Source organism: Ochotona curzoniae, unplaced genomic scaffold, assembly GCF_017591425.1.
Source record: "Ochotona curzoniae isolate NIBS_2020 unplaced genomic scaffold, NIBS_Ocur_1.0 contig_66, whole genome shotgun sequence".
Classification (NCBI taxonomy): domain Eukaryota; kingdom Metazoa; phylum Chordata; class Mammalia; order Lagomorpha; family Ochotonidae; genus Ochotona; species Ochotona curzoniae.
Genome location: NW_024466512.1, coordinates 8825383 through 8839311, shown reverse-complemented (window position 1 = coordinate 8839311; position 13929 = coordinate 8825383). Strand labels below are relative to the sequence as shown.

The following is a 13929-nucleotide window of genomic DNA, read 5'->3' as shown; positions in this document are numbered from 1 at the left end:
ATTATGCTAAGAGTCACAGCACAGGCTTTTCCTTTCTGTCCGGAGATGACAAAGGAGTAATTCTTTTGGATTAGGGCATGGCTGGTGACAGCAAAGGTCATGAGGTGACACCATGGCAGAAGCTTAAGGCTGACCTTTAAAATCCATAGCATCTCTCAAAACAACCATCTGTGCATCATTATTGCACGATGACTGACCTGGTCTTCATTTTAAGGGTTTAGTTTCAGGTTGAACATACATGGGTCAGTCAGTTTAGCCAAGTCAACTGCATGTGCTGACTAGCCAATCAGCCTACATGCACAAGATTCTGGCTTTAGTAACCGAGGCCTGCAGTGACCGGGTACCGCAGCCAACAGCTAACACGGATGGGCAACTGCACACTATGTCGGCAACAATACAAGTCACCAAGGGAAGCAAACACCTGCGGCCAACAGTGCTCCGACAATACGAGGCAGGGACACAACTGATCCTCTTCTACATTGCAAAATAAGAATTTTGGCAAGAATCCCAGTAAATAAGGAAAGTCATTTTCAATTTAAAATAATTTTAAAAAGGGGTTCTTCATACTGTCATGTACTTCCAGGGGGCAAGGTGCTGGGAGAGTTACCTCCAATCACAGCTTGGTGGGAGCAAACCCCAAACCATATCACAGCCACTCTGCAAACATTTAGGGAAAATAAGTTTTGCAAACTTTACTTCATCCGCTTTTTGTTAACACAAATAAGAACATCAACTATTTCTCTATTCACTTGATGAAAAAACATCCAGAGATTTCAATGCCAATTGACAAATTATAATGCTTTATAGGGAAAATTCTGTTATTGGCCAAAAAACACTGCTCTCTCCGAGAGAAAACATTTGGGTGTGAGCATACTGAAGCAGTCATCCGCATTTAAAGGAACATTAAATTTTCCCTCTTTCAAAATATTTGCACAGAAGAAAATTCTGTGAGGGTGTTATCTGTAAGTCTGCAGAAAGCATTCCATTGGGAAGTGAACTTGGACTGCATGATAAAATGAGATGCTTCTTGGTACTACGATGTTAAGGATGCAGCAAATCGAGCTGCACAGGCATAATCAGAACTTGCTATGTTCTCCCAGTTAAGTATTTCAGAGTTCATCAAAACAATGCAAGACGCTCATGTACTTAACGAGTACAATTCAAGTCCTTTGCAAATACCACAATTCTGGTGATAAATACTTAAACTGGACAATCTTTACTTTCATTTTTTTAAATCACTAGATGTCCCATTCCCAGTTCTAATTCTTCTACCACCCCCTCCCCAAAATACTCAACAGAATGGGCAGCGGCAGTCAGGAACCCAGCACCTCCTGTGTGACAATGCTCCTGGTCTGTCTGCCCTCACCCCACTTCTGAGATGGACAGTACTAGTCTGATGGAGCCCCCAGGAGTGAACCCTGTGTTTCACTCAGATACTAAGAAAACTTCGAGCAGTATGTTTCTCCCTTTCCACAGCTTCCTCTTTCCTTTGTCTTTCAAAAAGCACCAGAATAATCTTCAGAGTCATCTAAAGAGACTGGAACAGCACTGTGGGTGTGGGGAAACAGGAAACAGCTCAGCCGCAGCTGGAAGGCAGCCTCAAACAACAGAGCTACTACTTCCCCATTACAGCCAAACGTAACATACAAGAGATGCAGACTACAGACTTGCCATAAGTACTCAGACCATCCATTTAACATACAAGCTCTCGGGAACCCCGCAGCACTGCTTTCATCTGGATTTAGGAACTACACTGCTTCTCACGGGTCACAGCACACAGTTCTTACTGCTGGATAATTCCCCGCAATTTTGAAAGGAACATTTTCATGCTGGAGTACCGTCCCCTAAACATGAGTCCCATTCCCCCAAAACTACGACAGCTGACAGAGGGAATGGAAATGCTCTGGTCCCCAACATGACACGACCTGGCAAAGCACGGGGACACCTGATCACTGCGAAACACCTCTCTATTTCCTCACTTAATGAGCATCTTGTCACAAAGTCATACTTGACATGTTAGTGAGTCTGGGATGCCACAAACTTCTCCAGGAAGCATGACAATACGGTCATACAGCTGCAAAGTGCACAAAGCTCAAGGCACAGAGTAGAAACAAGTTGTGAACTGATGGGGGGAAGTGGAGAAAGCGGAGTTAGCATTTTCCTTTCACAAGGCTTCCTAATGCTGAACAAAAACCAAGTCTTTGAAAGGCAATTGCTTTGATTATGGGTATTGTATATCTACAAATACTGTATTGAAATAACCTGCTTGGTTTTAAAGCAAAAGTATTCGTCATGGGAAATCAATATGTTGAAGTGCCAAGTCCACACATGAACAAAACAAGTGCTTAACAACAGCAACAACAAAAAGAGAGAGAGAGAGAGATTCTTCCACTCAAATTCTCATATTTTTGGAGGAAGCTGCTGAATTTGGCTGTCCGATTTCACTTAGCAAGGGTCACTTTCCAAGATGCTTGCTATTCACAGACTCTGTAGTAAAGTCATGAAAAGATTGTCCCATTTCAAAATCACCCCCAAGTCTAGCAGCAACTGTTTTATGTTTTTTGTTAGTTTTTTTGTTATTTAAAATTGCAAACCAAAGTAAGAGGTCCGGCATCTTCTTCTGAGAGCATCTCTGCGCCTGCGCGCCTGAGCATGGCAGGCCCCGCTGTGCTCTGAATAGTCTCCAGTGTGTCCTCCTCGGGACGGGAAAAAGGCTCAGGACATTCACTATCTGTAACCCCTGGAACTTGCACATGCTGACGAACTGTCTGGAAAAAAAGCACAGCAGACACGAAAAAGGGTGCATGGCAGATAGCATTTAAGAAGGGCAAGGAGCTACTCAGTCAATGCCTACACCCCTCCCAAAAGAATCTGGAGAAAAAAGAAAAAAAACCTCAAAACCATGTGAAAAGATATCAGGATTATCAGGAATCGAGTCATTAGCACGAACCAGTCATTATCCCTTCTGGGTGGGAGCAAAGAGCTGTGGTGACCTCTGGCCTCTGCCTGGAACCAGCATGACCACACTGATTGCAGGGCAGCCTGTGCTGACCACCACGGTGCCCCAGACACTCTACACACCCATCCCACCAAACACTCAAGGACAAAATGAACGCCATTACTTACTATAGGCCAACTCATCCCCAGCTCTCTTCCGGGACTGGTCACCTCTAGGGGTAGGAAAAGAAGCAGCAGTCAGCAAAGCGACAATCTGATTCTGCACACACCAACAGCACAAGGAATGACATCATTGATAACACAAATACAGCAGCCATCTTAGTTCTAACCCAGCAACTGTTTTAAAGCAGTTCAACCTGAGCAGAGTCATTTATCGCCTGAATAAAAACAGTATGGTTTTTGAAGTATGGAGAGAACATCTATACAGATGCTTTATAGTAAGAGGCAGAAATGGATTTGGACTAACACCGCGTGCTGCTATCAATACTTGTAGGGAACTGCATACAGTGAAAACCTCATACACGCAACAGAAAGGACAACATCAACTGTTACTCTAAAAGCTCCAATGGAACCAAAACTGCTGAAAGTCTTTTAAAATTCCCAGAACTTCAATGCACCTTAACACCTTTTGTGGATGAGGAACATGAACCTTTACATGTATTAACCACTTCACCCGCGAACAAGGACATACGAATCCGCTTTACAGTTAGGGAAACAGAAGCCCCAATATGGCTCTGTGCTACGTGTCAGCCAAAGTTTTGTCTCTCTGGCTTCTTACCCACTAACCAACTGGTACTTGAGTGAGTGCCAATGTTCGTGTCACTAGCTTTTCCTTTTGGCTCTCCTGGCGGCATGTATGCAGCTGATCTCTTCCCCTGAATCACTGTTTCCCCTTCAGGACCCCCCTTACGGTGGCTCTGCCAGCACTCTGTGTTAGGCCGGCCAGCCTTCTGCATGCATGTTCCTCTTCAGTCCGAGTGACACCAGACCTGTGGCTTTAAATGCTCTCCCACGCCAGTACTTTCCAGAACTATATTTCTGGCTCTGACCTGTAGTCCTACTGCTACATCATCGTTTCCCTGCAGGACTTAGATACATTGCCAACTTTTCATGGTCCAGAAAACAGGGTTGATTCCACTCCTTGCTCAGTACTCCACTTTCAACCAATGGTGTCACCATTTACCCAGCTACTCAGGCCCAAACACAATCCAAAGACAACCAACCCCTCAACACCCCAGCTACCGGTCCAATCTTCATCCAACTGCACGTGTCTCATGTTCATCAAAAGCCCAGGAGATCCTACACAAAAACACCAGTGAGGTTAGCTCACACCTCTGATAAAAGTCCTTTGGTGGCTAACCAACAATTCTAACTCATCTTCCCAGCCCTGACCCAGCTCCCTGTTTCTCACCAACCTCATGGCTTCCACTCTCTAACCCTACTCACAACCCAGCAGCCTCCTTGGCTCTCAGTCTCAGCATCCTTAAACACCATTTCCTTCACTTGTGATGCTTGTGTCCCCCAGGCAGCCACTTGACCCTAGCATCATCTTCTATGTGTCCCCAACCAAACTCAATTGTCTCTTCCCAAGAAGCCTTGTTATTAAGTTAGCTAGACCAGCACTCACTCGTGCCCACACCACTCACTCACTACTCCTTTAGTTTTCTTCGCACCATTTATTACTAGTATTTATATTTTTACAATTACTGTCTCCCAGCAGTATGATATAAATTTCATGAAAACAGGAACTCATCTGTCATATTCACACAGTGCCTCCCACACTACCAGACATTCAATAAATATCTCGCAAATTAAAAAATTACTGAGCAGCCTACACTATGGTGCAGTGAGGCTCAGCTGTTGCCTGCAATACCAGCATCCCACATTGAAGCACTGGTTCAACTTCCTGCCGCTCCACTTTGGATCCAGCTCTCTGCCCAAAAGCCTGGAAAGGCAGTGGAAGATGGCCCAGGGGCTTGGACCCCTGCCACTCACAGGGAGACCCCAATGGAGCTACGGGCTCTTGGCTTCTGATTTCAGCTTGGCCCAGCCCTGGTCATTATAGACATTTGGAAGGTGAATCAGCAGATGGAAGGCCTTCCTCATTCCGTCTAGCAACCTGACTTCCACTAAGAGTAACACAACTCTTAATTTACACAAAAGTCCCAGGCATTTTCTTGACTACAATCAAGTTGGCTTTGGCTGTCCAGGGCCATGCTGACCAGCTAGTGCTTGTCAATCTTGCAAAGATAACGCTGTGTGAGGTTACCGAGAGAGTCACTTGCTCATCACATCCCAAGTAGGCCTGACATGAGAACGACTATATACAAATAGACCTGCCCTCTGTTCTCTCCTTCCAGGTCCAACACAGGATCAGAACATCTCTGGACATGTTTAAACACAGCTTGTCCCCAAAGGTATATTAGGATGCTCAGGAAGGTGCGAAGCTACAATCCCAAGACTTCTCAGAAATATCTATTAATAAACTCAACTCTAAAATAAAAAAAGCATTCATATAAAATATGGATGAGAGCATAAAAGACTTCAAAACTATGGCAAGCCTAAAAATACCAGTTACTTCTGTTATTTGGATTTTCCACATCTCCCAAAGGCCCAGGTATTAGGTTTGGGCTCCAAAGTCTTATGTTAATGGCACTGGGGGTGAAGGAACTTAACCCAGTGATGGTATTTGGAGATGGGCCTTTGTGAAGTAACTTAACTATATAGGAATTAAATTCTGGTGGCTTTTTTTTTTTTTTTTTTTTTTTTGGTATATCTGCTGGTTCACTCCCCAATAGCCACAAATGGCTGGGGCTGAGCTGATCCAAAGCCAGGAGCTTCTTCTGAGTCTCCCACGCGGGTCCCAAGGCTTTGAGCCACCCTCAACTGCTTTCCCAGGCCACAAGCAGGGAACCAGAAGGGAAATGGAGCAGCTGGGATACGAACCGACACCCAAATGGGATGCTGGTGCATGTAAGGCAAGGACTTTTAGCTACTAAGCTACCACACCACCCCTCATCCTTAGCTCTTTAAGAGTTATTTATTTAAAGATTCAGATTTGTGACAAAGGCTTTTTTAAAAAGATCTATATATTTAAAAAAAAAAAAAAGATTTATTACAGAAAAAGGCAGAGGGTCAGAGAGAGAGAAAGAGACAGAGACAGAGAACTACTCAATGGTTCACTCCCCAAACGGCCACCAGCAGAGCTGAGCTGGTCTGAAGTTAGGAGGAGTCTAAGCACTTAGGCCATTTTCCACTGCTTTCCCAGGCACTCTAACAGGAAGTTGGAATGGAAGGGAAGCAGCCAGGACTTACACAGTACCCCACATGGGATGCTGGTGCTGCAGGCAGCTTCACCCACTATGCCAGCCCCCGTGGTGGCTATCTAACTGACCCCCACCTGGAGACTGCCGACAACACAGCCATCATCAGGGCCCAAGGCAATAGGGTCTGCCCAATCTTGGGCCAAGAACTTCCAAACCAATGAGCCAAAACAAACTGTTTCTCTTTATAAAGTTGGGTACCTCCTAGTTTCATTGTAATATTTCATTGGGTGTTTCATAATTTCACTGTAACAGCAAAAAGCTAGATGACATGTTTATATGTAAATTACTTTGAATTTAAAGTAACTTAAACAGTTTTTAAATATTTAAGGAGAAACTTCTAACTATAATTCAAAATACATAAGCCACAAAAAAAAAGCCCTGAAAACCTGATGCAGTTGCACAAAAACAAAAGTACTTCTGCATGACTCAAAATAACTATGCAGCCAAAGTCAAAGGCCGAGCTGAGAAGGTCTCTGGCCTAGAGTAGACAGTCGATGGCTTCACTGGGCAAAGCTCCTGGAATCAAGGAAGGAAGCCTGTAAACAACCAGGAAGATGAACAAAGCACATCAACAGTTTGTTCAAAAAGAAATGGAACAGAGGAAAACGTGCTGAGTCTCATTCACAACAAGAGAAATGAAAACTAAACTAATTCGATTACATCTGCTTGACTGGCAACAATCCAAGTGTTGAAAGAGTCTGTGAAAGCAAGGCCAGGTCGACAACCACTGAAGCTCTGCTGGAGGATGTGCAAAACACATCACCCCTGCAGGGCAATTCAGGCAAGACTGATCAAAATTACAGCTGCATTTGCCCTTGACCTAGTCGGAGACAGTCACGCAACAAGTGCAAAATTATGTATATTCAAGGTAATTAACCAGAACATCATCTCTAACAGCACAAGGCTAGAAACAAATCATGAATGGTTATTCTTCAAAACTGACTAAGTAAAATTAACAAGGCATTAAATGGCTTCACTCTGTATATGAAAATAATATACTCCATTTCTGCTAGAAAACTAGCTGTTTCACACTATTTCCCATGGATCCACCCTCCCCAACCACAAGAAAGTCAAGTATCCACGGCCACCAATGCAGCTTCTCCGAGCCTTTGCAGGAGGCTGCCAGTTCCAGGTAACTGAGCCTGCTATCACACAAATCCAGATGCTACCACAACAGAAGAGGAATAAATGGTAATTTCTGGACCAAAAGCACATCATCTGCTTCTGTTATCACTCTGTGCCGAAACTGGAGACTTACTGACCTGAATCTGGTCAAGGCCAGCTTTCTCAAAATTAATTTGGTCTCCGAAACTTTGAATGACAAGTGTGCATCCCAGGTCCTAGCCAGGCAACTAAGTCAACACTCAGCCTCCTACACGTGGGAACAGACACGCCCAAACAGCCCAGGTGTCTTCTTTCCTACAGTTCGCTTCCATGATGCCAAGAACACAAATAGATCACATAAAAGTGCCAAGAGTCCAGAATCTGAAAATACATGACATTACTGCACCTCCAGTGATTTGGTGACAAAACAGGGTTGTTTTTTTCTACAGGGAGTCACAGGAATTTTATGTTTATTACAGTTGCAAAACGCACTTTGCAAGATTTTCTGGAATGTGACCAAGATAACAGATTACAAAAATTTTACAAAATTGGCAAGCTGAAACAAGGGAGGCAAATGTTCTAAACAAGTATGCAGAAATACCCTATTCTTCCAACAACAAACAGCTAGAAGTTAGGGGAAACGTAAAGCAAAACAAAGCAAAAATTAAATCCACTTTGCTATTTTCCTCCCAAAGCATAACTAATCACACAGCTTCAGCTGTGTTTTTCCACACGTAGGCCTAGAGTACAGGACCCCACACTGACCACAGTGGAGAAGCCCTTGGAGGGCTGGGGAGCACGCAGATGGAGGGGCACAGGACCACACCCTGACAAGGAGCTCACAGCCCAGACGAACACACAGGATCACACCCCGACAAGGAGCTCACAGCCCAGACAAGCACACAGGATCACAGCCCCGACAAGGAGCTCACAGCCTGACAAGGAGCTCACAGCCCCGACAAGGAGCTCACAGCCCAGACAAGCACACAGGATCGCAGCCTGACAAGGAGCTCACCGGCCTTGCCACAGCTCTGACCCCTGCACAGCTTTGTTTCCTATTCCAAGGACCCAAGCCTCTCCCCCTGCATGTCACCCTGGGCTCAGGAGGGACATGCTTTGTCACTGAGGAAGAAGATCCACTTGCCTTGTGAAACCGTTCTGAATGAGTTCTCTTTGAAGCTTCTGGTCTTGAGCAGCATATTCTGAAAGTTCAGACTCCACCGCCGGAGGCAGGATATTGGGAATAAATTTAGAAAAAAGAGTTGGAGCCATCTGAACCCACTCTGTGAGGGAAGAAAAAAGATTCACCAGAGAAATTACACACATTGACTTAAACGCTAAACAGAAAGTTTCAGTTTTACTCAAAAACAAAAATTAAACTAAATCTAAAGGGGACAGGGATAAGCAGTGCCATTCTAGCACAGAAAAAAAGTTAAATTTCCTTTCTGAAAAGAACTGACTGTACAAAGGACACAGACATTTCTAGATTTCACAGGTTTAACAACTTAGTGAAAATCTTTAGGAAATTTTTCAATCTGAACATGGAGGAGAACATGAATGGGTTCTGAGTTCTGAGTAGGAGGGTCCTGGTAACACAGCGGGCCGGGGGAGCAGCAGCCCCCAGCCAGTCACGCCAACTCGGCAGGGGCCTAACGAAAAGCGGAAGCAATGACAGTAGATCTGCATTACAACAAGGAGGGTGGGGGTGAACATTTAAGTGAGCTGGAGATAAACGGTTAGATTTCTCTAGAAATAAACATTTTTCTATGTCAAATAAAAGCAAACTAAATGTATATAACCACAAAAGAGAATTAAATATTTATCAAATTAGTAAGAATAAGATCCACATGATAACCTATAAAAAATAAAAAGGCAAAAAGATGACATGGGAAAATATTTGCACCAGACATGACAAAAACAAGTTAGCTCATAGAATTTATGGGCCCTGCATGGTGGCCTAGTGGTTAAAGTCCTCGCCTTGAACGCGTCACGATCCCTTAGGATCACTGGTTCTAATCCCGGCAGCTCTACTTCCAACCCAGCTCCTTGCTTGTGGCCTGGGAAAGCAGTCAAGGACCGCCCAAAGTCTTGGGACCCTGCACCTGTATGGGAGACCTGGAGGAAGCTTCTGGCTCCTGGCTTCGGATTGGTGCAGTTCCGGCCATTGAGATCACCTGGGGAGTGAATCATCAGATGGAAGATTTTCCTCTCTGTCTCTCCTCCTCTCTGTATATCTGACTTTGTATTCGGAAAGATAAATAAATAATCTTTAAACAAAAAAAGAATTTGTATAAACCAATATAATTAGGTAAATGAGTGAAGGCAGGACTCAATAGTTTACAAGAAGAAAGTGAACAGAACTAAGTTACCCAGTTAATATTGAGAACAATTGAAACTGAAATAAACCCTGTGAATGTTGAATATACACACCGTCCCTCCACATGGGTGCAGGCTGCACCCAGCACTCCCTGCTACCTAGCTATCTCGCTACCATGCTCTCCCCTAATTTGTTTTCATCTAGCCCTTTCAAATTGGAAAATATTTTAGCTGGACATATCAAAAATTGTAAAAAGGGGATAAAAGCCAATGCTAGCCCAGTAAACTCACTCTAAAAAACTGTAATCTGAATAAAAAACATAAAATCTGAATATACTACAGTCACTGCTGTGTGTCGGAACAATGAAAGTGCAAGAGCAAACATGACGTTCTGAACAGCTAATTCCAGGAGGGCGCGCATGAGGCACCGTGCATGGCACCACACATGGCACCACGGCCAACTCCCGCCCTCCGCACGAGCTCCCAGCCCACCACTCCCAGCAGCACCAGCTCAGCTCAGAGAGCAGCCCACAACACGCTCACGGCAGCAAGGCAGAAGCCCAGGCTTTCAGTCACCTTACGGAACTCACTCAAACTAAGATGCAGAAACAAGCAAATGATGGGTTTTTTCTAACTGAATCTCTAAAATCCAGACACAAACACATCAAAAATTTATTTTGATGACCAAAAAATCATCAGAGTCTGCGGAAGGTGAAGGTCCAGGAATCTACAATTTAAAAAATGCTCTGAGGGCCCAGCATGGTGGCCTAGCAGCTAAAGTCCTTGCCTTGCAAATGCCAGCATCCCATATGGGCACCAGTTCTAATCCTGGCAGCCCCGCTTCCCATCCAACTCCTTGTTTGTGGCCTGGGAAAGCAGTCGAGGACGGCTCAAAGCCTTGGGACCCTGCACCCTTGTGGGAGATCCAGAAGAAGCTCCTGGCTCCTGGCTTCGGATTGGCTGGAGCACTCTGGCCACTGCAGCCACTTGGGAAATTAATCAACAGATGGAAAATCTTTCTCATCTGACTTTCCAATAAAAATAAATACATAAAAATATTTTTTAAAATGCTCTGAGGCAATTCAAATGAAATCACACAAAGACCATCACCTGAGACTCAGGGCAACAGAAGAGATTTCTTCATTTAAAATTCAGCTCTTAAAATATTCTAACCTTAATCTGCTAGGTGAATGAAACTGCTTTTATAAGCCAAGAACATAGCAGGTACTGGCAAGACATGAAAATGTCAAAATATGTTTGAAATATCTCTGAAATTGCCCAGGGCGGCAAAAGGTTAGTCTGTGATCAAATTCACCTTTTTAAAGTGACAATTCCCAACTACAGATTCTCCTCACAAGCAGTGTAAATCCTACTGCTCGAATGTGAAGGTAGATAAAGCAGCGTTTACATAAACATGTCTTCTGCCCTTGGTAATCTTGATTTTGCTATTTGATTCCTTGGGAGTGTGGCACGGCTGCCTTTTTGGGAGGCACACTGGTTACACTGCACTTGAATACTTTCTAACATAAAAGAAAAAACCAAATTATCCATAACCTAGCATCAAAAAAACTGTCAGCCATTTTCACAGCAATTCATTAAAGTAAAATCCAAAATTCTAAGAAACTAGTTTATGGGACACATGCAAGTATTTTTGTTATTTTATAAAAGCAATTAACTCACAGAAGAAATTCCTATTAAAAACGATAACAATAGCCCCAAGATCTGACTCCAATTCAAGTAACAGCAGTTGGCTACTCTAGGAGTCGCTGGCCGCTTCTAACAGCCCAACAGGAAAGAAAAGAATTTCTCAGATCTGGTTTCTATTGCAGCAAGTTAAATTTTGACATACCTTTTAAATTAAGCAAGGAAATAATCAAGCTGTCACTTAAATCATTAAACTTACATGTATTATAATAACAGCAGTCAATATTTACACGGTTATTTTGTTATCAGACACCGTGTTAAGCTCTTTATATCATGTTTGTTTCGCAATTAGCTCTCAAACAACAAAATTTTCACAAAAAGCACTTCTGCAGAAGGAGTCCTTCATGGCTGCTGAACGTGCTAACAGCCTACCCCAACAACTTCCACTATCTGTCCACACATTTTTTTTTTCAACTGGTAGACAAGTCTGAGGTTCCGGCTTATAAACCAGGAAGAAGCATACAAAAGCACTTCTGGATTTCTTTAAATTGACCAGTTTTGATTCTACTACTTTGAACACTGTGATGAAATGAACGCGCCTTTACTAACACTCCTGACTCCGCCAGCCACAGCACAGGCCCACTGGAGCCGAGACGGCGCTTCACAGTGCTGCCACGCCGAATAAAACAACATTTTATACAAAGTGCACCCTACAAATTGTTTTATTTATTTCATTCCCAGGTGCAGTAAAAAAAACAAACCAGCTGATTTTCACTGGCAGAGAAAGAACTCACAGGGAGCTTTCTGTTCACATTCACAGTGATGAGTACCTTTCTTTCTCTCTCTCTCTCTTTTTTTTTGCTATAGCAAGTCCACACCTGTGTCCACACCAACATCTGGGATTAGACTGCAATGCTATCAAAATCCAGAGAGAAATGTCGAGTGTTTACCTGGTCTGAGAGTATACAGGCCTTTCACAATATTCGCCATAGTTGAAGGTGTGACCTGAAATGGTGTTGACTGGGCTTCTAAAAGTAAAGCTGAAAAAAGAAGAGAAGATAGCTTAAAAAGCAGCTAATACTTGTTAAAATTCTTCTGTTCCCATTTCTCCAAAGATTAACGGGTAAACAAGTGCACAACAGGAACAGTTCAGGAACACAAAGCAGATCATAAAATAAGATTTCTTCTTTAAACAAAGAATGTCTGCTACATTTGCTCAGGTTTATCTGTCAGGTTTATCATTCATAGATGGTTATAATTTTGAACAAAATAATACATTTCAAAGAGGACAGACGTCAAACACATAAAATCACTAAACGGCAACATTTGAAACTTGAAATTATGAATGTTAAGTTCAGAAAGTCTCCTCCGCTCAGACTGTGTTAGCACGTAGTCAAATCCAAGCTCTCTTCACTAACCCATCTCGCCCCAATCCTTTTCCAAGTTGTAATTATGTGAAAGGCAGCGTTCACAGAGAGAAAAAGAGACAGAGATCCATCTCCATCTGCTAGCCTGATTTCCAAATGGCTGTTTCAGCCAGTCAGTCTGGTCTAAAACCAGGAGCTAGGATGTTCTTCCAGGTCGTCAGGGTCACCATCCACTGCTTTCCAGGCACAACAGCAGGAAGATGGATCAGAAGTGGAGCACCCAGGGCCGGCAGCCCTTGGGAAAGCAGGTGCCACCTCACCTCTTTTCTGACCAGCACTAAGGCCTTCAACTAGCCTTGTTCTTACCAGAAATTCCTGTTCAATCACATACTGATTATGTGGTCAAATGTCTATCTGCAAACTCCCCCTGGCATAATTAACCACCTGTGCCAAACAGCTATGCAAGGACTGACAAACATCAAAGATAAAAACATACATAACGTGCATACAAACTGATCTGGGATATAATAATTTCATTGAACAGCAGAAGATTACAGCTGAGAAGGTTTGTTAACATTTCACTAAATTCCTTCCATGAAACTGAGAAAAACTGCTCAAAACTTAAGGTTTTCTGGCTAGTCATTTATTCCCATTTAAGCAAAACAAATTTCGGTTTGGGTGAAGGATGTGAAAATATTAACTGAGTTTTCAGCAGTACTAGGTATTTTTATACACCAGAACACTTCAAAAAAGTTTGTGGAGGGCCTGGTATTGCGGGGCTGCTGAGTTAAGGCAAAGACTGCAACAGATACATCACAAAGATCCAAGTGCTATTTTAAGTCCTGGCTGTTCCACTTCAGAACCAGCTTCCTACTGGTGAGTCTGGAAGGCAGATCACGGCCCAAGTTCTTGGGGCCCTGCCAGCCATGGTGGGAGACTCTTGGATGGAGTTCCAGGCTCCTGGCTTCAGCTTGGCCAAGCCCTGGCTGTTGCAACCATCTGGGGAGTGAACCAGTGGATACAAAGTATCTCCCTTTTTCTCTTCTCTCTCTCTCTCTTTTCAAAATGGCTGTGTGCTATTGCACAAAGAAAGTAAAAGCATGATGTCAACATTAGAGAGCATCCTTAACAAACCAACCAACCAACCAGAACATGCCATAAATATGACATAAAAAGGCAGATCATATTCCCAAGATTCTAGGCTTCCATTCTAC

At 43.5% G+C, this 13929-nt stretch overlaps 1 protein-coding gene across 5 annotated transcripts in view; it reads right to left on the bottom strand.

Annotated features, from left to right (window-relative positions):
* Window positions 1–627: 627 nt before the first annotated feature.
* Window positions 628–13929, bottom strand: part of CACUL1 (CDK2 associated cullin domain 1) — a 66590-nt gene continuing 53288 nt past the window's right edge. For 2 of the 5 annotated variants that reach the window (XM_040992035.1, XM_040992039.1), the window contains exons 6-9: window positions 12299–12388; window positions 8533–8671; window positions 3127–3170; window positions 628–2764 (exon numbers count right to left, since the gene is read on the bottom strand). In XM_040992035.1, the coding sequence (XP_040847969.1) occupies window positions 2577–2764; window positions 3127–3170; window positions 8533–8671; window positions 12299–12388 (461 nt within the window). In that variant the 3' untranslated portion in view covers window positions 628–2576. Of the gene's footprint in view, window positions 2769–3126; window positions 3171–8337; window positions 8444–8511; window positions 8672–12298; window positions 12389–13929 lie in introns of those variants that run through there. The other 3 variants (XM_040992037.1, XM_040992038.1, XM_040992036.1) reach the window with 3 other exon arrangements.